This window comes from Hirundo rustica, chromosome 1, assembly GCF_015227805.2.
Source record: "Hirundo rustica isolate bHirRus1 chromosome 1, bHirRus1.pri.v3, whole genome shotgun sequence".
Taxonomy (NCBI): Eukaryota; Metazoa; Chordata; class Aves; order Passeriformes; family Hirundinidae; genus Hirundo; species Hirundo rustica.
Window position 1 is genome coordinate 111,688,221 of NC_053450.1, and position 26,083 is coordinate 111,714,303.

Sequence of the window (26,083 nt, forward strand, 5' to 3'; positions counted from 1 at the left end):
TCAGTGTCCACAAACTACAAGCAGACTGTCACACGGGCAAAACCAACCTGGAGGTACAGCAAGATCTCCACCAGCCTAATTCTGGGGGGAAATTAGAGATCTCTCTGCACTTCACAAAAAACAAGGCAAACAAGGCTGGCAAGACAACCTAAGAATTTTGCAGTTTTTTCTAGGCCTCCTCTTGCATGACACCGCTTTGTAGCACTGAATCCCACTCCTCTCCCCCCAGGCTCTGCTGCCCAGACTTCCTCTGCATCACAGCCTCTAGCACTGCCTGGTCCACCCTGAAAGTGACAGTGGCTCTGCAAGTCTGCCACATGATCCTCCAAAGACACGTACCACAAAGAATCAAGATTCCGAGGTTTCTCACCATGCTTGTGTGGCTACACATCAGCCTCAGGGGGCCACCACTTCCAGACGAGTGAGACAGATCAGATGGAGTAGGTTATTTATTTCTCTTGAGACTCTAAGGCAAAGGGAGCAGCATGTCATATGCAAAGGGTCTGTTGCACCACAGGCTGAGTTGGAAAGGTAATGTAGGGATTTCTCCTTAGGGGTAAGTTCCCGGGCAGACACTTTAATAACATTGTTCGTTAGGAAATAATTGCCAGGCATTATGCAGCTCCCTCCTCTCCATGGGAGGGAGTCTAATGGAGTCAGAAGTGTGAAAGATAAAGGTCCCTACTTATGCAAGAGTGAAGTGCTGTCACCCAGCCTGTAACAGCACAATTTTACCACAGCCAGTCCCACCACCTTTGGAAGTGATAGTACAGGGGAGCAAAGCAACAGCCAAGCAGGGCTTATTGCAAATATGCTCATCCATACTGACGTGTTGCTTCATGGGAACCATGTAAAACAGCCCCCATTCCTGCTCTGTCCCATGCACTGGCACCCCTCAGCTGTCGCCCACACTGTGAGGGGAGTGCAGGGCAGTCTTATCCCCCATGTGGCAAGGGGTGCCCAGGGCCTCTGTGACTGCTGGGGAAATGCCACACCTTGCCCCCAGTGATGTGAACAGACTGTAGAATCAAAGAGCAGGTGTTTCATCTCAGGGCAGGAGACAGAGGTATTACCTGGCCATACATTTGGGCAGTAAAATGAACTTGCAGTCCCCATCACTTTTCAAAATCATGCACTTGGTACCTATGGGCATGCCAAGTGGCACAAGCAGCTTTGGAGCCTGCGGCTGTCCCAGCTCCAGCGCAGATCATGGGTGAATCACCAACTCTGGTGGAGTAAAAACCAAGACACTCAACTCTGCCAATGAGATGCTCACATAAAGAGACTCTGAGCATGCAAAAATCATCTGAGCATGCCTTGGTGGGAAAGAAGGTGTAAGGCCCATGAAAGGACAAGGGGTAATGGTTTTAAACTAAAAGAGGGTCAATCTATATTACATACAAAGAGGAAGATTTTTGACAACAAGGGTGGTAAAACAGTGGCACAGGTTGCCTAGAGATGTGGTGGATGTCTCATCCCTGGAAACCTTTGAGGTTTGCTCATAACAGGGTTATGAGCAACCACCTACATGAAGATGTCCCTGGTCACTGCAGTGGAGCTGAAACAGATGGCCTTTAAGGGTCAGCTCTTGCCCAAACCATCCTGTGATTCCATGAAGCAGGAGCAGTGCTATCACCGAGTACAGCGCTGGAGGGGTAGAGGGCAGGGTGTGATGAGCATCCTCAGCCCTTTTGCCTCCTGCCACACAATTCTTCAAAAACTTGGTCTTCATTTAACTAGAGGGTCCCTAGATCCTCTGTTTGGGAAAGAGATGCTTGGGATTGAGGCAACTGAAGTATTTTGCAGAAGATCTGTTCCAGTAGCCTCCAGCAGCTGGGAATTTTTCCTGTTTTTCCTGGAGCAGTATTAATTCAATGACCTGGCGATCACATTGGAAACAAACCACATCAACATATAGAGTTACAGGCGAAACTCATTCACTGGAAAGACCTTCAAAAGGCACTATCACTGTCTTCAGATCCAGACAAGCCCACTGGTGTGGGGAACACATAGTGAAAATGCCCTGTGCAATGAACTTGTAGGGTTAGAGCTGTTAATAATGTACAGGCATCTACCAACATTATGTATTAAACTCAGGACAGCTGAGGTTAAGTCAAACATAGATCAAACAATGCATGGGATTGGGCTTAGAGTACCTGAAAGGTGCCGCTGGACCCAAATTCAATGAGAAAAAGCAGCTGAGACAGCTTCAGGCTGGCACCTCCTCAGTCACTACACCTGATCCAGAGGAGGAGTCATCAACACATGCCAATGGTGGCAACAGCCTCAAGCTGATCTCCACAACAGTCCTCTCTTTTGGGAGGGAAGGGAGGAATTATAAATCTCTCCCTGCTAATCCTTGGAGGAAAAAGTCATCATGCCAGGTCCCCAAGGGACACCTGTGCAAGCCAAGGGTCTGCAGTATGTTTCATAAATGGAGTGAGGGTAAGCTCTCCTTTCGGGAAACTAAAGGAAACTCCGCACTGGGAATGCACCCTTGGGTGCTCTCTGCCAAAGCTACAGCTGAGGCAGACAGTGCAGGTTTTACTCTGGACATCACTCAGACAAACCTATTCTTGGCCCACTGAAAAACTGCAAGCTGCAGAATGCAATACAATACTTTGTGGTTCTAAAGGACCTTCCAAATGAGGGTCTCACATTAATTAATCAAGCCTCAGAGCACCTAGAAGGAAAATCTATCCTATTTTACCAGCAAGTGCAATGAGTATGCAAAGGTCACAGAGAACAGAGGAGCAAAGGAAAGAGAGATCCTGGTATCCTGACTCCTGACTCCTTGCTGCATCTATTAGCTCTTGAGTCCCCTCCAAGGGACACGCATGGAGGACAAAAGGTGACCCACAGCTGTGTCCCAAGGGGCACTGGCTGAGAGATTTAATAAGATGCAGGAGAATGACTAATGGGGTTACACAGATTGTCGCAGGTCAGTAAGGAATATAGCATTGAGAAAATTGATCCTTTGAAAGCCTCCAGCCACATGATTATGTCAGAACCAGACGTGACTTGTGTCTGTGTTTCATACGACACCACCAAGTACCCACCAAAGGGCTTTCCTTCATGTTTAAATAATGAAATGCAATGTAATGCCAACAGGTGCTTTTTTCACAGGGAGAAGGGAAAGTGTTTGGGTAGGCTGAAGCAGAGCCCAGGTTTTCCCTGCCTGTCCCACCCCTCCCTGTCCTCATGGCTCATGAGCAAGAGGTCACTGACGGCTGGACGTGCCCATCTGTCCGCAATGCCGAGGGGACAAGCACATGGGCGCTGGAAGAGGGAGTAACCTGTGTATGACTGGGGTGTGTGTGCAGCAGAGCAGCTACGGTGTCTGGGCAATAGACAGGAGGCTGCCATGGGGAAGAAAAAGAAAAGTGCTCTACAGGTCATCCTGGAAGATGGTTGGTATCACTGTGAGATCATTTCGGTTCGCATGCCGCCAAATACTTGACTAAAGCTCTTGGGGTTTCCTGAGCACACGATTTTGCATCTCTCAAAGATCATACAATTTCAGCTTGCTTGGGCAGGGGACTTTTGTCAGCCTGCCAGACTAAAGTAAATATTAGGAGAATCACTGTAGGAAAAGAATATAATGTATAATCAATAAAGGATACTCTGCCAAGCTCAGCTGGAACTTAAGGGTCAGCTGTGTAAAGCATCACGTGTGTAAATTCCAGCAACAAATGCAATTATCCTTTGTTCTTTGTTTTGCAGCCGGAATAGAGTTTGATGGAGAAGTGGAAACTGACACAGAGAGTGAAGGTAATGTAGAGATTAACAAATGTGGTCTTGTTTGAAATACAAGAGGTGATACCTTTTCTTTTTCTCTCTGACTTATGACTTGCTTTACAACACAAACTCTTTCATGAGCTACTTGCAAGAAAGCAGATGTTTCCCTTGAGGTTTGACTTCTAACAGTGATATGTAAACCGCTATTCTTAAGCAGTCTGTGCTCTTTTATCCATGTTCCCAGAGTCGGAGGCTGTCAGAGCCCACATCCCTTGGGAGTCAGCCCCTAGTAAATCAGGCACTGCAGTAAAGCACCAACCAGTGCAGGGCTGGGACTGCTTAGCACCGTACTGAAGTGCTGCTTGCCCTCCCTGTAATGCTTGCTTAGACTGTAATACTCTGGGATCTTCATTAATCATGGCCACAAGAAGATAATGATGATGGATTGAAGGGAGACTTACAACTGTGATGGAAATCAGGAAAAGCCTGTGACAGGATTAAAAACACCTTTAACTGTGCATGTATTGTATATCTAAAGTGAGAGAGCTAAGAGGTAAGAGGTATAGCACTGGATAGGTGATACAAACTTAGCTGTTACTGCAAAAACAGTTCACAGCTATGTCTGTATTACCCACAGATTATGACAAAGTAAACAGCAAACTACTGTGACTCAATTTTTTTTTTTTCTTAATCATATCCACCTTTTCCATATAGGCAAAAGAGGCAGTAAGATAAAAGTTAAAAATTATTGTGTCATATTTAATCCAATACTTGATAGGTTGCAAAACAAAACAAAACCAAAACAAACAAACAAACAAAAAACCCCCACCACATCATTTGCTATCCAAAATGGATATTTTTCCAAAGACAGGACGTGATCCTTTGATGTAGATGATTGACCAGAATTCAGTTTAGATGGACCATTCCATAGAAACTGAAACCTGCCTAATGGCTCCCGAGAAATTAGGTGGAAGCTCCTTCTCATTCCCAGTGTCAAATGTGACAACCACTGCTGCTATTTTTTTACCACTAAAAACAAGAAACTATTTGGTTGTCATTAATTTCTAGCTTTTCACCAAACCAAAAATGCAAATACTCAAATTCTTTTTTGCTTCTATTTTTCTCACCTTTTAGGCTCCTCATCCATTCCATCACAATTTCCTTCTTCCATTACAATATCTCCAGCTCCTTACTTCCATCAGTCAGGAATTTTGGAAAATAAGAAGAGAAACCGAGACCAAAATACTCTGGAAAACTTACTGTTAGTTTTAATAGGCTTCATAGTGAAAGAGGTGGAGAGACTTGTGGGCTTTTGAAATTTTTTTCCTCCTTTCCATAAAATATTGCAATTAAATCATGCTCCACTACAATCCTTTAATCTGGAACCATTTCTGACTTCTGAAAAGGGGAGGTTTTTAGTTTGCAATGTCAGTAAGAATGAAATGTGCCTTAGAGACTATCTGCTCTTTTCCTTCTCTGAATATAGACCACCCAATTTAAAAGAAAACTCAGAGAAAGAAAACCGGATACTGTCTGTGCTGTGCCTTTTCTCTCTATAAATAGAAGAACTCCATTCCCAGCCTTGAAAAGTAAACATCTTTCAAGGACATCACATCAACAAGCAAACTACACATTGTGTAACAGACTGCAATTTCTGTTTCCTTTGTTCTGGTGTGTTTACAGGTCAGGGAGATATCTGTCGGTGCTGTCTGATGGATAGGCTTTTGCATTTGTAACTAATTTCCAATTTTCTTATGGTCACATATAAGTCACTGATGTGCTACGTTGCGCTGCCTTAAATGGGAGTTGCACAACCAAAGAGTTCCACCTGCTTCTTGGACAGGGCATAACAGAAAGCCCATTGAGATCAACAGGCACCCGCTGTCTGAATTTGCCTGGGTTTGCATCAGGTGTCCTGGCTGCCAATGCTCTTCTGATGAATCTTTATTCTGCCAGCATGGATTTCCCAATGTAATTGTTTTTTATCACTTGCAGAAGATGAAGTAAAAGACAAGAAAACTAACAAACAACCCCTCAGGGAAACTGGCAGAGCAAGCAGATCTCAAAGCAAAAATCAAGAGAAAGACAAAGACGAAAAAGAAGACAAAGAAGAAGATGAGAGCAAAGAGGAAGACAATGGCAGCAAACAAAATAGAGCTTCTAGGAGAAAAAATTACCAAAGGAAAACCAGAGACGGAAAAAAGGCAAGAGAGCAAGGAAGCCAGAAGAAAGACCAAGGCAAAACAGCTCCTACCAAAGATCAAAAAGAATCAGAAAACAAAGAAAAGAAAACAACCAAGAGAGGGAAGGAGGGGGAGAATAAACAGAAGAAAGACAGGAAAAGCAGGTAATTAAACAATCCCTGACTATGGTGCCTTGGTCAGACTGGCAGCAATATTGACATGCCAGTGCAATATGGATCAGAATGGCAAAACCAATAGACGGCAAATAACTTCCTGCTCTCCTAAAAGAGACACAGTGGTACACAGTGTAAAATGCCACAAAACCAAACTGTTTCCAAGTCATTATCACTTCTCAACCAGGGCCAGGTCTGTGCATGTTGTGGAGTCTTTGTACCTACAACCAGGGGTAGAAAAGCTCCCCAAAAGAAGGTACTTTGAGAAATTTGGGCGTGGAGAATTTTCTGGCTGGTCTATGGAAACATTCCAGTTAAAATGTATCCCTTGTGTTTTCAAGTCTCTTCCTCTTCCAAATCTTGCTTGTCCCAAACTTCGACTTCTCCCCATACCTTCCATTTTGTTATGAGGGCATGAAAACCACTTTCCCAGAGCCAGATGTAGCCCTGGTAGCTGTAGGCAATGTTCTATAGCTGAAATGTGGCCCAAAGCAGGACATCGAGTGAACTGTAGTGGGGCACAAATGCCTCCGCATTATCCTGGCTGGAAACAGCCCTGCCCTGAGCACCATGGGCACTGGCACCCCACTGAGACAGGGGATGTTGAGGCCACTGTGCCCAGGGCCAGCAGCAGCCTGCCTACCCCAGGCAAGGCCTTCCCTCTAACCCCTCTGAGTCTTTCTGTGTCCTTTATTCTGTGTGTCTTCCAGTACTTCTTCTGCTTCCTCCAAGTCATCTGATGAGGAGTCGCTGTCAGAAGAAGAGCTTGCAATGTTAAAGGAGCAGGTGGAGCAAAAGAAAAAACTGATTTCCACCATGAGGAACAAGCCCTGGAGGATGGTTAAGAAACTCTCGGTGCTCAGGTACCCATCAAAATAAGAACCCCCACTGCTGGGGTCTCTGCTGACTGTTGTCAGATGCACTTTTTCGTTCCTTGAAATTACATATTTGCTGCTGCTGTAATACCATAGTATCAGAAAAAACTGACCAGCAGAACCTAGCCAGCCTGTATGGGTTCAGATGATCAGAGTTAAAATGTGCAATCTGATTTTCAGCCCCTGTAACCAAAGAACAGACAAGGTGCAAATCTGTTCAACTGATACCCATGGCCAGGTCATTCTACCCTCGTATTTAAAACCAAATGACTCACTACAGTCAGGCTACTTGTTAAAGCAAACTCTGCACCCTGGCTTGCTTATTCATGTCTTTTGTTGGACAGAAATCAGAGCAGCACAGTGCCATGTCAGCACACAGGCCTGAGATGGGGCTTCCTGGAAAAAATGCTGGAGGTTTATGGAGCAAAGATAAATCTGCCACATGGCCCCTGATCAAGGTGGGAACAACTCAGGCAGCAGCAGAGACCCTTTAGTGCTGGGCACTGAGGGAAGGTGAGAAGAGCTGACCAGGGAAATGAAAACCCATGAGTTGACAGGGAATGGCTCCTAACAAACCATTCCCCTGTCAGGGCAATGATTCAGCTCCTGTCTCTAGTACTTAAGGAACCTCTGAAACCCCTTTCTACATGGAGAGATTTCAAAGTAACATTGCAAAGCACACATACTTTTTTTTTTAAACTAAAATCCAAGCTATGTTGAACCACGACACAGCCCCACAGGGAGTGCTGATGCCCCTGCTCCATGTATGCTGAGAGGTTTGCTCAAAGCTGCAGGGACTGTGCTGTGAAAGCTGACAGTCACCATGTGTCTCTGTTTCTCTCTTTTATGCCTTGAAGTCCAAGACCTGTTCCATCTTCCAATAAAATCAGGAACTGTGAACTCTGCCAATTACTTCCAAAAATCTGGGTAAAGGTCTGTTACAGAGAACCTGGGTTAAAGTAGCTTTTCTACCTCACAACTGTGCTGTGAGCCTGAGCTCACAACAAAAAAAATTCTCATGGCCCTAAAAATCCAAACGTCTGTAAGAAAAGAAAAAAAGGGCAAGACAGAGTTATTTCTGATGCATTTTTTTCTCTGTGGTGTAGAATCCTGACTAAAATTCTACTTAGGATCATGTTTGACAATGTACCTCCATACTTTCATCTTATTTCTGCGCGATAGCAATCGTCACTACCTACTAATGAACCTAATCAAAATGATTGCATTGCTTGTGCAGAGGTCTCCAGAAAGGCTCTCAGCATGCTGTACGTTCATTAGATATTTTTCGTTGCATAAACTCAACCATGAGAGAAGAAATTATTAGCCCCACTGCACAGATGAGGGGTATAAAACACAAAGAGAGCAAAACAATATCTTCAAGACTTAGAGATCTCACTTTAGGTTTGCAAATGACGTCACAGGTGATTTTCCCAAGGTTACAGGCTGGGAGCAGTTGGCTGACCTAGCCAACTATTTATACCAAGTGGAAGTCCATCTTTCCCAGAGGCTTAGGATGGCAAAAAACCTCCCAGATACTGAAATTTAATCTCTTCTCATTGGCAACACCAATATACAGTATAATTTTATTCACAAGCTCAGCATACTCAGCATAACAGCATCCTAGACTATTTTCTCTGTATTTCCCTTAGATATCCTAGTGTAAAACTAATTTAATTTTGCAGCTTGATTTTACTCCTGACTAGTGTACACTCATTCCTCTGGCACTGAGATTATCCCCTTGGGCCATTTGCATATCTCTGATATTTATCCTGGGAGGCATTCATAAAAGGAAACTCTGCATCCCCTCAGAGTTTATTTCACTAGGCAATGTTATTTTCTTCTTGACCAATGCATCAGGAGAGAGAAATTATAACAGACATGTGGGCTGAGAGAGCTCTGCAGCAAGAGAAATGGGTAGGTTTTTAGTTTGCACCCAGGGAGAAGTGGGGAACAAGATTTGGGGCACTAACAATACTTAAAGCTAATAAAAAGAATCTCTACATGGATGTGAGTGCTCTGGGGACCTCATAGCTAGTCCTGGGTGGGTGTCTGAGCTCTACATGGCACAGCAACTGACCAGCAGAGAGCAGGTGGGGAGAGACACCAAGTGCCCACCTTCCTACGTGCAAGGCTGCTTAACCCACTGGAGCAGGCAGGGGTGAAAAACTAAAGATCCCTTTGCTGTTTTAATAACCTGCTTGTTTGTTTTCCAATTAGGGAGGCACAAGATTTTGTAGAGAAGTTTGAAGGAGCTCTGGGAAAAGGAAAGGGCAAAAAGTTGTATGCATATAAGATGATGATGGCAAAGGTAAGTGATACAGTGATGTCAGGGTAAGGCTTGGATACTCAGTTACGCGTTCAGTACATTTTTAGGTTTATTGACCTCTATTCAGAATAAAACTTCCTGCCCACATTCAGAAAAATACTAGCTGGCTTCAAATCTGTGACTATTGCAGAAAGAACAGGGGGAAAATTACCCCAACCTGAACCTCATTGTGACCTTTCCTGAAGCAAGGAAGGGTTCACAGGCATAGGGAAAACCATGGCTTACTGGCTGCAATCTGCAAAACCTTGATATGTGAGAGAAGATATCACTAAAGGGGAAAGAGGCCTTCCTAAACTCCTGCACTACCCCTAGTCCTGTAAAATTTCATCTTCTCCAGTGATGGGGAGATAACAGGGAGAACGATGGCTGTGCTTTGAGACTGAAGTTGGTAGCCAAGTTGCATGTTGTCATGGAGATAATATTGAGAAGTTCAAAACAGAGGCAGACTCGAGATTATGAAATCAATGTGAGTTTAGCTGCTGGCCTGGTGAGGAAAGATTCAAGCTCAGTGTTTTATCAATCTAAATTCTGTTTTAAATAGAGTTTGTTCTGAAGCAATTTTTTCAATCCAGAGCCAGGTCTGAATTTTCCACCCCTATATAAGGTGATCAATCCATAGCACAACTGCCGCTTCCCAAAAGCCTGGAAAGGTTAAAACTCTTAAAACTCAAATCATAAATGTGAACACTTGGGAGTGGGGGGGATTTTTGGTTGAAGGGATTTTCTGAAATAGTCCAAAAGATAAGTCCCAGACTAGAGCTCCTTCTTTGCACCCACACCTAACCATGCTGCCAAACTCTGATATAAGAAAGCCCTACTTCAGAGCAGACCCTTTCTTCACAGCTCTGCTGACTGCACTGTTTTCTTGTTTCAGAAATGGGTGAAATTTAAGAGAGACTTTGAAAATTTTAAAACTCAGTGCATACCCTGGGAGATGAAGATAAAGGAAGTGGAGAGTAAGTTGAGGTTGCTGGGTGATGGCAGTGGGACATTTTCTAAGACAGCTTTGTCTTCACACAAGCAGTGTTCCAGCTTCCTGGTCCACAGTCTCCGCCTGCCCTGGGCATCAGTGCCAAACAAGGTGCACACATCCCTGGCAGCTCCAGGTGCTGCTCTCCCAAGAAGTTGTGGGGACTGTTGGGAGGATCACGGGAAACGTACTGGGGAGACCTGAGGGTAAAGGGCTGCTGAGGACAGTTGCTGAACCCTCCTAAACTCCTAACCATGAAATGTCTTCTGCTTTAAGGTCACTTCGGCTCCTCCGTCGCTTCCTACTTCATATTTCTGCGATGGATGTATGGAGTAAATCTTGTCCTTTTTGGGTTAATATTTGGACTGGTTATAATTCCAGAGGTAAGTGCACAATTCTCCTTTCGGTAATATCTTGCCCTTTGCTTGACACAAACATGACACTGACAGGACAAATGCCTTATAACAGGCATCGCTTTAGAAAAATGAAATGTCTGAGGACAATTATTTACAAAGACTTACTGACACAGGAGCAGAAGCTGGATTGATATCAGGAGACATAAAATGCTATCAAAGATCTTGCCCATCCAGCAGCTGAAACAGGGGCTTAACAATCTATCTAATTCAAGGCTAGTTTTACATTTTGACTAAAGTGAAGAACATGACATTCCACTCCTAGGCACAAGATCCAGTCTGCAAGAGCCACAAGAAATGGATTGTGCTCTGAAAATAATTAAATACCCTCATTTTGGGCCCTCTGAGGGGCGTGGCCGTGGGGCAGCAGCCATGGCACAGCCCCTTAGGGAACGGACACTTTCCCAGCACTTTGCCAACTAGCACTAGCTTAGGAAATCACCCTTCTTTTGTACTTCCAATTTATATGATTCGTGAGCGATTGTTTTATTTTTCTATTTATCACTCTTCTTGGGGAATTAAAAGGATCTCATAGCCAACTTTATATGATTGTTTATTGAAGAATTTTTTAATGTAGCCATTACAGCTCTAGCTAAATTACTCAGTGCAGTATTTAAAGGCTGTGCAATCCACAGACAGCGGCATCTGTTCTGTTCAATGCAGAATTTTATGGAGCAAAAATGCACTGCAGAATGTCTCCTGAGGACCGTGCTTTTGTTCTCCTTAATGTGCTTGCTCACACTATCAAAAGGGAAAGCTCAGTTTCCTCCCAGGACGAGGAGACATAACCATTAGCACCGAACAATACAAATGTGTTTGGTTAGGAACTATGCATACGCAGGAGCTTTCGTCTCTGAAGTGCGCACACTGTTACTCGCTGCCCACTGAACTGTTACCATACGGGGAATAGCTGGGCAATAAACATTTAATCATAAATTATTTTGAGTGTAATTAGATAGCCCTGAAAAATAAGTGATAGATGATATGCTAGGACCTTTCTAGGCTATGAATGCAAATGAGATATTTTTGGTGTAGGCACCAGTCAGCTTGTAAATATAATAATTCTCCATAGCCCTTGGCATTCTCTGTCTGGACTTCTACTGCTGCACCAGCTGCAAGGCCTGCTTTGCATGGTGCCATCAGGACTGGCTGCGTCCTGAAAACTATTCTTTGCATCTTTTTTGTCATTTTTTTTTCCCCTCCAAACCTAATTGCCCTTTACCTCACCTTGAGAACATCTTTAGATTCAGGACTGAAAAATACAGATTATGTTGTAAGTTTGACCCAGTGCTCTTGACTGCTCTCAGAGGAGGAGCTCTGCACAAATAGATGAAGCTAATCCCTTTACTGCATTAGACCCATGAAGTCCAAGCAAAGAACTCCTTGCTAAACTAAGGACATTTTAACTGCACCTTCTCATTGAAGGATACAGTTTCTCCAAAAATATTTCTTGTGCAATGGATATGGCCAGGGAAAGGGAAGTTCTCTGGTTATTTGCATGAAATTAATACTAAATATTAACAAAAATTTAATACTTTACTTTAATAAATATACTTAGTACTAAATATTCATATATATAATTAATACTAAATGATTATAAATTAAAGTAATGCTCTACTATTAAGAAATAATATATATATAAAAATCAACAGAAAAGGAAAACCAACCAAAAGCAAACCAAAACAGACTCATTAAGGAAAACAAAACAAAACAAACAAACAAACAAAAAACCCCATTAAAAACTCTTTGGTGTTTTATAGTATACATGCATCACTATTATTAATGTTTTCCAGGTCCTGATGGGAATGCCATATGGGAGTTTGCCAAGGAAAACTGTACCCCGGGCTGAACAAGCAACAGCTATGGATTTTTCAGTTCTCTGGGATTTTGAGGTAGGCACACGAGGGTTAATCATAAAGGATCAGTTGAATACCTCCTAAAACCCCCCAGAAGTTACTGGTGTTACAAGGATGAATTTGTTCCAAGATAAACCAGCAGAGCACCTATTTCTTCCAGATGTTTGGAAAGGCTTTTGTGGCAACAAAACCTTTGTGGATGCTTAGATTTCCGGCCAAAACAGCACGTTCACGAGCAGACACCTGCATATGGATTTGAACCACTTCTATACACAAACGTGCTGCTGGTGTACATAACATGTGTGTGTAGACACAAAAGCCATTTTGCTTCCAACTGGAAAGGCAGCAAGCACCCAGGTGAAAGGCTGGAGCTGCTCCAAACCAGGCAGCCAGACAGAGACTTCAAGCTTGCAGACCCCCTTCACCAGTAGGGAGCACCTTGCCAGACCACTGAAAGTGATTGGGAAGGGGATTGCTCTCCATGTCCCGGCCCTCCCCATTCCCCTGAAATATTTACATGAGCCTGAAGTGGGAACCAAAGTTTAGGACTTGCACCCAAAGGAAGATCCCAAGTTTCCAGCCATCTTTGGGTGCTTGCCTGCAATACCAATTCACCTCCCACCCCAGTTACTCTGAAGATTTAAGCCAAAGGGATTAAGTGGTTTTGGGTGACAGCCCAAGAAAAGGTATATGTTCAGGGGGTGAAAACTTTTGCATGTAACCAGTGCCTTAGGATCAGATTTTCAAAGTATTTACTTCTGAAAATATTATTTTAATGCTTGCCTGCACTGGCCCACGTGCTACAGGCACAGGACCACATGCTACTGTCCTTCTGTTATGCACCCCTTTGCAACTTCCTTAGCCAAAAAAAAAAAAAGAAAAACGAAGAAAAAACCCAAAACAACCAAAAAAAATGCGCTACTTTGTTGTAAACCAGATTATTTAAGCTAATTTATTAATCCTGGTGTCCAGGAACCTGCCAGGGCCATGCTTTCATTTAACCCCCATAGTTTGCTGAGGATCCTTTCAACTCTTCCTCTCCCAGCACTTTCCTCTACTGCCAGAATCCAGAATTCAGAGGTGAATTAGGGACATCTTTAATAGCAGTGTAAGGAATGAAAAGCTCATTTGAGCAGTGCACTGTAAAAACACAAGAGGTCACATTTAAACTCATTAAGCAAAAAAAAAAAAAAAAAAAGAAAAAAGAAAAAAAAGAAAAGAAAAAAAAAATAAAGGCAAAATAAAACTCCAAAACAAACAAGCAAACAAACAAATCTGAAGGAGTGTTGGTTAAATGCAGCTGCTGATTTTCTCTGGGAGACCACAAATAATAGATCTATCAGTAAGGAAACTTGTCTTTGGATGAGGCTGTATGCTTCCAGGAAATGCTTACTCCCATGACTTGCCAGTCTCCTGCTTCTGGCTTTGTACACACATCTACATTCCCCTGCTGTCACTGAGGTGTTGGTCCTCTGAACCCCCCTGCCTTAGAGGTCACCATCCAGTACCCATTCCCTTCCTGTCTGACACCAGGCAGTGATCATCCAAGCTCAAGAAACATCTCCAGCTCCGGGGCAACACCAACACCCTCTGCAGCCAAGAGATGCCAAATGGAGCCCTGTGCAAAGGCCCGCCCTTTGAAAATGAATAGAGGCTTATTCCAGCACGCTCCACAGGAGAGGTGCAGGGTGGAAATATATATCAGAGCAGACATAAATGAAGGGTCAATACCGTTACACTGAAAAATACATTTCAGGAGAGAGGAGCTGGGGAAATGTATGCTTTGGCAGGAAGGAGGTCACATTACGGATTTCTAGAGGAGTAGAAAGGAATAAATCTCACTTGGACATCAGACACCGTGTATCACAAATGGAGTTTAACGAACATGCTGGATGATGTGAGCAGAGAAACTAATTTTTCAGTCCCTGGCATCTGATGAATCAAGAAGACAAAGGTTTGGAATTACAACCTGAGAAGCAAACTTCACTAGCGCCTTCCAGGGACAGCATATTTTACAAGGCTTTCTTCTACCACACCTCCCCAGCAGACACTGTGTAGCAGGCTATGAGCCCCAAGCAGCCGTGTTGTGCCAGCCACAGGCTTGCTACACAGGTAGAAGCACACACAGAGGGGTCCTGGACCTGTGGCACTGAGTTTGTGCAGGGCAAAAATGCAGCTTCTGTGGCCCTGGGGGTACCAAAGCTTTTTATCAGGTTAGGAATAAAAAGCCTAGAGTTTGAGGGGAGCTTAGTTTAATTGATCAAGTGAAGGTGGTCAAATGCTGGAAGAAAGGCTCAGAAAGGTCATGAGAGCTCCGTCCTTGGAGATTTCTAAAACTCAGCTGGATATAGCCCTGTGCCACAACATTTCCTTTTGCAATTGGTGGTGTTTTGAGCGAGGAGCTTGTCTAGCCTCCACAAGCCCCTTTACATGTAAACCCTTCAATGTCTCTAGACAAGATTCATTACAAAAGCTCTGATATGAGCTTCAAGTTATGTCTTTCCAAAGGCTTGATCAGAGGGGAGCCTGCTCAACTATCATGGCCAGACTGATTAAGTGCACTTAACTTAGGAGCTGAAAGACAAGGAGCAAAAGACAGAGAAGTGCAGTGTGCAGTGATACACATCAACCTGGATGAGACATGACAGAAAACAGGGAGAGATTGCTAATGTGGATTAGGTGATCTGCATGCTCATCGAATGCTTAACAGATTGCACAGCAAAAAATAGATCTACTTGAGGCAACATGGTTGATAGTGTGTCTGAGCTCTGCTTTCCACAGGAAAGTAATGCTTTGATTTCACTCTTTAGTTATATTTGCTCTGCAGGTGGCAGCCAGTAAAAGGAACTAAATCTGCAAGGCACTGAGCATCAGCTGCCTCCTAGCTGAAAGTAAAAGTTTCATGTCATGGTGGGAAGACTCTTTGCTACAGCTTTTCTACAAGATCTGAGTGTTTGATTATTGGCTTAGAGAAGTAGGTGGCTACAGCCACAAAGAGCAATACGGATGTTTTTCTGGGAGGCATGAAAGAGTGATGGATCAAAACTACATTTTAGTTTTAAGTCACTGTCCTCTGGCATGCTCTCCTTCATCTTCCCTCTCATAGGAAAATAAACTCTCAAGATGTCTCTCAAAGGTGCCAGGGCAGCAAACAGACAAGAATGAGACCCTAAAAACTTTTCCATGTTGATTTTCCTTGTTTGAAATCTTCAGTTTTCTCTAGAAACCCCTTTTCTACAGAAGAAAATCTGCACAGCTTACACAGGATTGTTTTTGCTTTACCTCCAGGGCTACATCAAATACTCCGCACTCTTTTATGGCTACTACAACAACCAGAGGACAATTGGCTGGTTGAAATACAGGCTGCCAATGGCATATTTCATGGTTGGGATCAGCATATTCGGCTACAGCCTGATGGTTGTTATAAGATCGTAAGTGCAGCTGACATTGCCCCCTCTGCAAAATCCACCCAGATGTGTCTCACAGCTGGATACCCCTCCATGGTCACCCAGACTTGGTCCAGCCTTGACTGGATGGCTGGGGGAATGTGGGGATGTGTTCTTGCTGTTTTCATGCACTTGGCCTCCCCATCCACGAACCTGGCTCTGGTGGACAGGGGATCCTGGGCACTCATCCCTGCACTCATGTGCACTGTTTTGAGCTCTTCTTACTCCAGGTGTCTTCTTCCTTCTCATCCTCTCCAGATCTCTTTAACCCTTCCTCCAACAGTACTACAGGGCCATCAAACAGGTAGATTTTGTTAAATGAAGGAGGATTTTACTTGCAGTAAATTTCAAAGGTTCCTTTTGCATTCTTTCATTGCAAAATAAACATTCCTGAACTCCTACATGATGGTGCAAGGGTTGCAGAAAAGAGTCAAATGCTACCAGACTGTATTTGTTGACTCCCTAACCAAACTGGTGGAGTTTAAAAGTGCCTCTTTTGCACTGTCCCCAAACACCAACGAGTCTCCCACAACATCCTCAGGGCATTGAGGATGTAGCCAAAGCCCTTGTCAGTGCTGTAATGGTCTCTGCACAATTAAAAATAAAAAAATAAGCCCCTCTATCTCTGCCTGAAGGACACAACATGAAAAGGTTGTGTCTTTCTTTGGAAGAAAGAATAAGCCCATGGATTTGTATTGCTTGCTGAAATAGGCCATATTGCTGTGCAGCAGTAAGAGCCCCTTGAGCCTTTGGCTGGAGTGGGACATGGGGATTTGCTGTACATTTGCCATGAAATTGCAGCATCTCTTGTCTTGCCTTCCTTGAGGGACTAGTGCTAGGAACTCTAGGGAGCCTTACAGAAGGATTTCAGGGATCAAATAATAGAGAGGAAACAGCAGAAGCCATATCTGTTCTTATGCCGATTAACAAGAATAATCCTTTTTCTCTCACTGCATGACCTGCTGCAAGCTCTTTGGCTCCAGTATTGTGCAGCAAGTGAACTCTCACTAAAACTTTGTGCTGCAGTGGGTGTATCGGACAGGACAGGGGGGTTTTGTCTAATTTTAACTAAAGGTAACCATAACAATATACTGCAGCCTAGGACCCAGAAGCACTGTAAATAGAATTTTGTTATGCACCGGCTGGATGAGGCAATCCTTAACCTCCTTAATCACCTATGCTATCACAGTTTTTCTCTGCATCACTACTGTTAATAGAAGACCTGCATAGCCCTGACAGTTTACAGTTCAGTCCTCCTTAGACCTAAAGTCCAATGGCACATTTTAGCCATTGCCAAGCCTCAAGAATGGTTGCTCCACTCCGTCTTACCCAAGCTTTGCAAAGCTGAAGGGTAGGTGGTGACTCTGTGGAACTGCTTCTGACCTTGTCACTGCACACATCCTTCCGCAGGATGGCACGCAATGCCAATGAGAGCACGGCAGACGGGGACGATGACAACTTCATTTTCAGCTGGAAAATGTTCACCAGTTGGGATTACCTCATTGGCAACCCAGAGACAGCAGACAACAAGTTTGCATCCATCACCACCAGCTTCAAGGTAAACCTAACTGTCCTCTGCCTGCTCCCAGAGACACTTCCAGCATCTACCAATAGCAGAAGTTTCAGGGGAAATATGGATACCTACTCAGCACCTCTCCATGGTGCTGATCAACGGCAGCTCCAGCTTCTATGACCTGCTTCCCCTAACTCAATTTTTTCAGCTTTTAAAAGAATTTGTATTAATTTAGAGTGCAGTTCCCCTAGAATATGATTTGATGCCTTTCAGTCAAACCAGAATGCCTCTATGAAGCTTAGCTTGAATTTAACCAAAACTACCAAGTTGGAACGAGCCAGGATAGCAGATTACATTTCATAGGTTGAAAAACCTTGTGATGTTGCCTTATGCTTGGTGCTACAAGATATCCATTCAGATTTCTTTGGTTTTGTACCCCTGTTTTTTTCAGGAGTCTATTGTAGATGAGCAAGAAAGCAACAAGGATGAGAATATCCACCTGAGGAGGTTTCTGCGGGTTTTGGCCAATGTCCTCATAATATGCTGCTTGTGTGGGAGTGGCTACCTCATTTATTTTGTGGTGAAACGCTCCCAGACATTTTCCAAAATGCAAAATGTTGGGTGGTATGAAAGAAATGAGGTAAGGAAACTTTGCTTCCAGTTTTCTGCTGGGATAATTTGCTTTGGACATCAGCAAATTGATTGCCACAGGTTGAGGACAGCATCCAAGGCAGGGGGATTCCCTACCAGGGCCCAGGAGTCCCCTTCAGTACCTTTGCACTTGTTGTAGCTGCAATGCACATTGATCTCACTGAAAGTTCCTAGGGCAAATTAACAACTCCTGCAGAGAAGGGAAAATACTCTTACAATAAATCACTAGAAAAGTCAGTGGCTTTTCAGAACTTTCAACACCAATCACCTTCTCAAGAATGAAATTGCATCAAATCACACTTACAAACTCTGTTGTACTAGAAAGCTCTCTGGGTGTTAGAAATGTCCATAATCAGACATAACTCTAAAATCAAACCTTTGTCATCCACCTTAAATAATGGGAATAAAATTTTAGAACCTGCAAAAAAAAGTCAATTGTCAAAGTTTTCCTGTGTTTGATTTTGGAATGAAAGGTTCAAATCTTTAAGCTCTTCACGTTCAGCAAAAAATATAGACAGGCTTAATTTCAATGTCTACTACATTATCATGTATTTATGTATCAAAGCCAAATTAAATTCAAAGCCACAAATTTTCAAAATTCCTTCAAAAAACTTTAGAAAGACAGCACTTGCTTACAAAATGCTTTGATCACTATAGATTTTTTCCAAAGAAAAGAAATCTTATTATAAAAAAGTTTAATGTCTGACCCTTTCCTGGTGGTAATGTGAGATCTGAATAAATATAGAGCTGGATACTGTCACTTCCCCTCGAAAGAAAAGCACAAAGAGGAGCGGGAGACTGCCTGCACCTGTACAGATACAGTCCACAGGCCTGTAGGGTTATAAAAAAATTTAAAGCCTCTAAGTCATGCCTGAGCTAACCTTGACTGGCCAACGACTTCACTGACCACAGCACAACTTAGTACCTGGCAAGACAGAGGAACAAAGATACCACTAAAACATATTTTCTTGAGCTGCAGAACTGAGATCTCGATGTGCTTCCATTCAAGACTGTAAATGCCTTCTGCAAAAGCAAAGGTGCTGAACGTGGAAAATAAACATTAGCATTTACTAATTATCTTTATGCACACAAGCCAAGTCTTGCGCTTCCTCTGAAACTAAAATAAGAATCTTGGAGCTGATGCAAGCAATACTGCAAGGTACTTGAGGAACCTAAATATTCATGAGTCTGGACTGACAGGAAGCAAATTCTTTGGAGCTCATCCCTTTGAGATAAGAGCAAAACTGCTCCTGCAAGCACAAGTCGTGCAACTCAGCCCTGAAGTCTGACGCTGTGCTGCCTGCACGCTAAGCAAACCCAGAAGCTGAGTTTGCTTTGACTCCCTCCCCTTTATAAATCCTTCAGAAATATCCAACCTGTTGCTGGCAGCTCCCACTCTGCTCAAAGTAAGATAGTCACCGCTGTTACTATTAGCAATTATCTCGTTTTCCTCCTGTGGCAGGTTGAAATTGTGATGTCCTTGCTGGGCATGTTTTGCCCTCCACTGTTTGAAACCATCGCTGCGCTAGAAAATTACCACCCTCGCATTGGGTTGAAATGGCAGCTGGGGCGGATCTTTGCTCTCTTCCTGGGGAACCTCTACACATTTTTGTTGGCTTTGATGGATGACGTCAATGAAAAAGTAAGAGCTGTGCCAAAAAGCCACGGTCAAATAACATTTCCCAGAGCTGAGGGTGAACACAGCCGGAGCCTGTCCCCACAGCCAGCAGGGGCAACCACCCCCCTGGCAGCAGATGCTTGCTCTGTCCCCGATCCTCTTGAGCAGTGCCCCAGGGAGACTCACCAAGCAGAGTGTCCGGCTTCTCTTTGCAGCCCTGGGAAGAGCATAGTTATTGTCCTCCCGTAATCACAGCATGTTAGGGTAATTCTATTTTTTTCTCCATTTGACACTGCTTGCAATTTCTATTACTGCAGACCCTGAGGACAGTTTATAATCCTCTTCCCCTGCCTCCCCTCTTTAACATTATCCTCGCAGTGTGTTGTGGGCAGATAACTGCAGCAAAGGATAAATGTCTAACTTATCCACAAAACAAATTACTCTGTTTTAAACTGAGAAGAATTAGGGGAACTGAGGCGGTTTGCGCTGTCCTGAAAAATTATTAACAATGCAAAGGAGGAGGACTGGGTGAAAGCTACATCTACATACAGGAGTCTTGAAGGAGGTCTGACTCCTCCATGTGCAGGGAGCATGTTGCTTGCTGCCCAAAAACACACTGAGCCTTGACCGGGTCTCAGCTGCTGCTCCCCTGCTCCTGCCAAAAGAGGAGTTTCTGTGCTATTGCAAACACTGTAACTCCATTGTGGACAGATGTTCATACAAGGGGCGGTAACTGGTACGGAGGAGGGAGGTACTCAATGCCTTGGATTTCTTCTAACACCTCCATGTTTTCTATTTTATGATTTTTTGTGTGTGGGGGGGGGGTCCTCTTCATTGCAGCTGGCTGAAGAGGATGTAGTAAAAAACATCACGCACTGGACACTGCTTGGTCACCACAACTCATCTGCAGGGAATGACAGCACTGTCACCCCACCTCCCCTTGACCCTGCAGACGTGCCCAGGGGACCCTGCTGGGAGACAACTGTGGGCATCGTAAGAAATTCATTATTTAGCAAATCTCTGTGTTGGTTTAGGATGGTCCATTTTTGTTTTTCTCACTGACATCTTTAACATTTCCAGGCTTGAAGTTTTCCTCACAAAGAGCAGCTCTTTCCCCCATTCTCATACAGGTGTAAAACCCAGCCAGAGGACATGCCTCAAGGGAACTCCTGACATGTCCTAATCTATAATGGACCATGAGGCCATGGGATGAAAGCAGAATTAGGCAAAAGTACACCCCTTGAAAGGCAGGCAGGGTGGCCTTCAGGTCCTCAGAGTTTCACCACACAAATCCACTCTGCAACATTTTCCTTGCACCAACAAGATCTGCAGCCAGACTACGCACAACTTAAAAAGTAAAAGCAGTTGTTTACTGGCTGACAGAGATAGTTAGGGGTTGCCAAACTACAAGGCTATGCATTCCTGAGCCCACTCAAGGCATCTTCAAAAGCCAAGTGGTTCTCAGTCATGTGGGAAAAGACCAGCCCCTGTCACCTCTCAGAAGGAGCTGATCCTTGGTGCAGCTGAACTGTCATTCAGTAGATCTCTTTTTTTTTTTTTTTTCCCTCTCATACTTTAAAAACCTTTCTTGTAAGTGTCTTTCCTTTTGAATCCTTGGGCCACCAGTTATTTCCACCCTATGAGTCTTCCTTCTGCCTGCAATTTTATCTTGTCTTGCACATCTCCTTTCTCTATGTTCACACACAGCTCTTGTTTACAACTGAACAATTTTCTTAGGAGTCCACATAAAAGTTACAGAGCTGAGCCATACCAGAACAATGCACAATCAGAATGACTGAGGCCATATGTACATTTTACACCAGCACCACTGCGACATTAGCATTCTGTTCCCACTTTCTGTGCTGCCACAGCATGCAGCGCAGTCAATAATGCCAGCAGCAGCTATCAGGTCTAACAGCTATCACAGAGCTCGTCGCTCCCAAGCACAGAAGTAAAGCTTAAGCACTGCACAGTGTTTGAAAACAGGCAGGGAGTTTGCTCATGGCATGTTTTTCTGAAGATTACTGTCATTTAAAGACAAATGGCTTAATAAAAAATACAGTCTTGAATGTGCTACTGAAATTATAGGATTAAGTGAGAGGGTTTTTTGTTCTTTCTAATTGCAGGAGTTTGTGAGACTCACTGTGTCTGATATCCTGGTGACCTACATAACCATTTTGGTGGGAGATTTCATTCGAGCTTGCTTTGTCAGATTTGCAAATTACTGTTGGTGCTGGGACCTAGAGGCTGGATTTGTAAGTATCTCATAGCCGAGTCAGTGTCTTTTAGCCCATAAGATAAAAGTAATTTAGGACCATTTGGTGAAACATTACAAATGAATTTGTTTTGAATGCTTCCAGCGGCCGTCTGGTGTTGCTGGATAGTTAGTATCCATATTCTGTGCATCAATTTTCTGAGTCAATCAGCTCCATCCCAGTAAGAACTCTACAAAAATGCAGTTCTTCTCTCCATCTCAGAACTTTAAAACCTGAAGCTGACTTAAAAAAGAAATAATCCGGTTTTCATTCAGTTGCTATAACCCCAAAACCTTGGGACCTTCTATAACCCTTTTCAAAGGCCCAGACCTTCCTGTTCATTGCCCACCCTGCAGGCAGGAACCTGCTCTTCTCACAGCACTGCTTCTGATTGCTCCTGGAAGCTGGCGTTTCTTCTGCTGCAGCGGAACAAGGAGCATTTCCTTCCCCTCTCCTGTGTGTGTAACACACAACAGCACTGGACCCTTTGGTATTCATAAAGGCTACATTACCAAAGCAGTCAGTACTGGAGCTGCACAAACCACAAAATAAGGGAGGGATGGAGCGTGGCCCATTGATTCACATAAGGGGAAACAAAACCAGATGGGTTCAGACGGAGATGAAAATATCTTGCAAGACTATGAGCAGAACAGCGCACCCACTGCCTAGCTGTCATATCGGGAGGGTCCCCAGGAATGGTTTGGGGAAGAGCAAAAAAGGAGGGCTTTGGTCAAGGAAGAGCAAGTGGGGCGCAACAGATATTTTGCTGCTTGTGGAGCTCTTTGTGTGTCTTCTGGGTGAGGCAGAGGACATTACCCAGGGTGGCCTCGGGAGGTCTTCCCAGCAGCCAAGCAGCATGAAATTAATTCCATTGCTTGTGTAAAGATGGTTTGCTGACAGCCATCTAACCCAACCTAGCCAAGGACACCAGCACAATTTTATAAGTGTATTTCTAATGCAGATAATGAATAAGCTTCTTGTTTAACCCAGCCTTCTGACATAGGAATACTCAAGGCAGAGGACAGCAGACACGGAAAGCTGACTTTATTTTCATGCAAAAAAGAAGCCAATATTAACCTCTGGCTAAGGATTAAAAGTATAAATGGACCAGAATCAAAAGAACAAAGAAAAGAGTGTTTATACCCATTCCATCCCAAAGCTGTGAGCAGTCAGCTAAGCAAGACTGACTTGGCTCCCCTTGAGTTTTCATCATAAAGCACAAACACCTTAAACTTCAATTTTATGAATTGCTAACAGTATCAAGTAAATGCAAATGGCATGAAAAACAGATGTACCACATAGGATATTCCAAAGATATAAGAGCATCACTTATCATTTCTTAGAATTCTGTTTTCTGCATTGCATTTAAAAAAAAAAAAAAAAAAAAAAAAAATCAAGAAAACATAACAGGAAAATCTTTACACAAAGTTTCATCTGCCAAAAATTACCTGAGTTTTGTGCATGTAAAAGTATATATATATATATATAAGAAACAGCTTTATCATAGGCAAATCTAACAAAATAGTAATTTAGAAATCAACAAATACTGCCAGTAGATCTGATCAGCCTGATCTGGGCCTGCCACCATTAGCACTCACATCAGATAGTTAAAATACCGCTTTATATGGAGCAACATATCAGCTAGCACAGAGTAAAATGTCACCTTATACCCATCAGGTCATATATTCCCTTGTATTTTTCTCTCTTTGCCCTGTGTTTCTGCTCTGCAGCAGCTTGGACCCAGGGACACGGACATAATCCAGCATGGCATTTGCCTTCCAGCTCATAATTATCACTGCTTCAAGATTCAATATTACACCAGGGTGGAACTGTAAGTCCATTGCCAGGCACCAGCTGGAGTTTAAACACAGTCCCGTGCCATGCTCACAGCTGGTGTCATATTAGCAGGGAGAGACAAACACAGAGCAGCCCTAAGCGCCTCCATATATCTTTCCAGTTTTTAGGAAGCCAAGAGAGAAGCAGCAGCCCCCAGCGCAGTAGATCCTGTTCTGATTTCCCCACACTGCTGCAGGCCATTCAAGCAGTGTGCACGCAGTAGGAGCCCTCCCAGGAATCCCTGCTTGCCAGCTTTAAATAAACATCATGCACCCAGCAGAAAACAAGAGCGAGTCCCTCTAGCAACAGCACACTTTTCTTTCTTTCCCCATACAGCCATCCTACGCAGAGTTTGACATTAGCGGCAACGTTCTGGGTTTGGTTTTCAACCAGGGAATGATTTGGTAAGATATTTCCCTTTTTTTTAAAATTTTTTTTTCACATTATTTGGACAACCCTTTAGTGGAGTTAGAAAGCTTCCAAGCCAACTAGATAAACCTTTGGGTCCTGTTCTTTCTGACTGACTGGCTTTCTGTGCTTAACTATAAAAGTGGGTCCCTCTCTGCTGGTTGCATTCACCTGATGTTTTCCAAGCCATCTCCCAGAAATCTTGGTCACAAACTGAAAAACTTTCTTTGCAACCCCTGAGAAGTCTGAGGCCTTGCTGGTCCTCAGTGAGGGGGGCCATACCACGACCTGTGGGTGCAGGTGGCTTCCACTGCGGGAGCAGAGGGGTAGGACCTCTGACCAGCCCACTCAGACTTCATTTGTGAACAAACTTGTCACCACATGAACACCTCCTTTTCTGTTCTTGAAAGGAGTAAATCTTCCAGTCTGTCGAAAAACAGTGCCTGTCCTTCTCTTTTCCTTTTCAGGATGGGATCCTTTTACGCACCAGGGCTCGTGGGTATAAACGTCCTGCGCTTATTAACCTCCATGTATTTTCAGTGCTGGGCTGTTATGAGCAGCAATGTCCCTCATGAAAGAGTCTTCAAAGCATCCAAGTCTAACAATTTTTACATGGGATTGCTGCTGCTGATCCTCTTCCTCAGCCTCCTGCCTGTGGCCTACACCATCATGTCCTTGCCTCCCTCCTTTGACTGTGGACCTTTCAGGTACTACCAAAACACCAAAAAGGATATTTTTGTTCTCTGGCAGATGAAAACAAAATTCTTACTTTGTTTTGACAACAAAGTTTTCATATTTTCATGAAGTTAGAAGGACTGGACACCAGCAGAGATGGGGAAGTGTTTAAATGCTTAGCAATGTGAGGCAACGGGTCATGTCCAGCTATGGGGTGTAAACAGCCAGCTGGAAGCACTGATCCTGCTCCTGCCTGCTACTCTCCTCTGCTACATGATTCCCGGTGGTTTCCCAGAACACACTGATGAGAGCACCAGAGAACAGCAGGGGTGGGACAGCAAGGTGCAGCCCCCAGTAAAAAACAAACAAACAAACACCCCCCTCCCAAAAAAACCAACTAGAGGATCCCAAAGTCTCTTTGGAACAATTGAGGAAACAAAACGGGTCTAAAGGATGTATTTTACATGTTGACTTTAGCTGGCAAATTGAGAGGGGTGAGCCTTTTTTTTATGGGTGGGGGGGGTGGTGTGCGTGTGTCTGGGTTTTCTTTAAATGTCATAGGGGTTTTTGTTTTGTTTTTTTTTGTTTTTTAGTTAGGACAGAATGAGCACTGCACAAAGCATTCAGTGGACTGGATTAACATGCCAATAAAGTCTAATTTGATTGAATAACACCATTTCCTGGGCCTGCTGAATCTGACTCAGCAAGGAACCAGCTTGGAACAAATTGTTCTTGTAAATGCACTGTTTTAGGTTTTCTGCTTGCTGACGGAGAATGACATCAGAAAGCTAAAAGACTCGGGGAAAGGCAAGAGACCAAAATACCCTCAGTTCTACAACAAGGACAGGTGTCAACGAGTAATGTCAGATGATCTGACAAGTAACTTGTTGCAAGAACACTATCATTTGGAGATGACTAATCTGCAATGTGAAAGAGCTATTTCAATTCCCAATCAACCCTTCAAAAGCCACTTAGCCTGATTCAGACCCTTGGCAGCTCGACTGAAAGCTCAGCTCTCCTGAGCTCCTGGCAGTTGGTGAGGTTGGGATACTCTTTATCCAAGTTTTCTTTATTGACTCTCATCATCAAGACAGAGTCCAGTACCCTCCTGACGGGAATCCTGCAAGCTCCCAGGAGGCACCAAGCC

General features: G+C 43.8%; 1 protein-coding gene across 1 annotated transcript in view; it reads left to right on the forward strand.

Annotated features, from left to right (window-relative positions):
* The first annotated feature begins 3,175 nt into the window (after window positions 1-3,175).
* Window positions 3,176-26,083, forward strand: part of TMC2 (transmembrane channel like 2) — a 30,874-nt gene continuing 7,966 nt past the window's right edge. Inside the window, exons 1-16 of the mRNA XM_040067824.1 lie at window positions 3,176-3,410; window positions 3,724-3,771; window positions 5,734-6,085; window positions 6,805-6,957; window positions 9,187-9,277; window positions 10,170-10,251; window positions 10,542-10,648; window positions 12,472-12,570; window positions 15,823-15,965; window positions 17,391-17,538; window positions 17,945-18,133; window positions 19,607-19,786; window positions 20,603-20,755; window positions 21,889-22,017; window positions 24,190-24,257; window positions 24,729-24,968. Of these exons, the coding sequence (XP_039923758.1) occupies window positions 3,365-3,410; window positions 3,724-3,771; window positions 5,734-6,085; window positions 6,805-6,957; window positions 9,187-9,277; window positions 10,170-10,251; window positions 10,542-10,648; window positions 12,472-12,570; window positions 15,823-15,965; window positions 17,391-17,538; window positions 17,945-18,133; window positions 19,607-19,786; window positions 20,603-20,755; window positions 21,889-22,017; window positions 24,190-24,257; window positions 24,729-24,968 (2,228 nt within the window). The 5' untranslated portion in view covers window positions 3,176-3,364. The remainder of the gene's footprint in view (window positions 3,411-3,723; window positions 3,772-5,733; window positions 6,086-6,804; window positions 6,958-9,186; window positions 9,278-10,169; window positions 10,252-10,541; window positions 10,649-12,471; window positions 12,571-15,822; window positions 15,966-17,390; window positions 17,539-17,944; window positions 18,134-19,606; window positions 19,787-20,602; window positions 20,756-21,888; window positions 22,018-24,189; window positions 24,258-24,728; window positions 24,969-26,083) is intronic.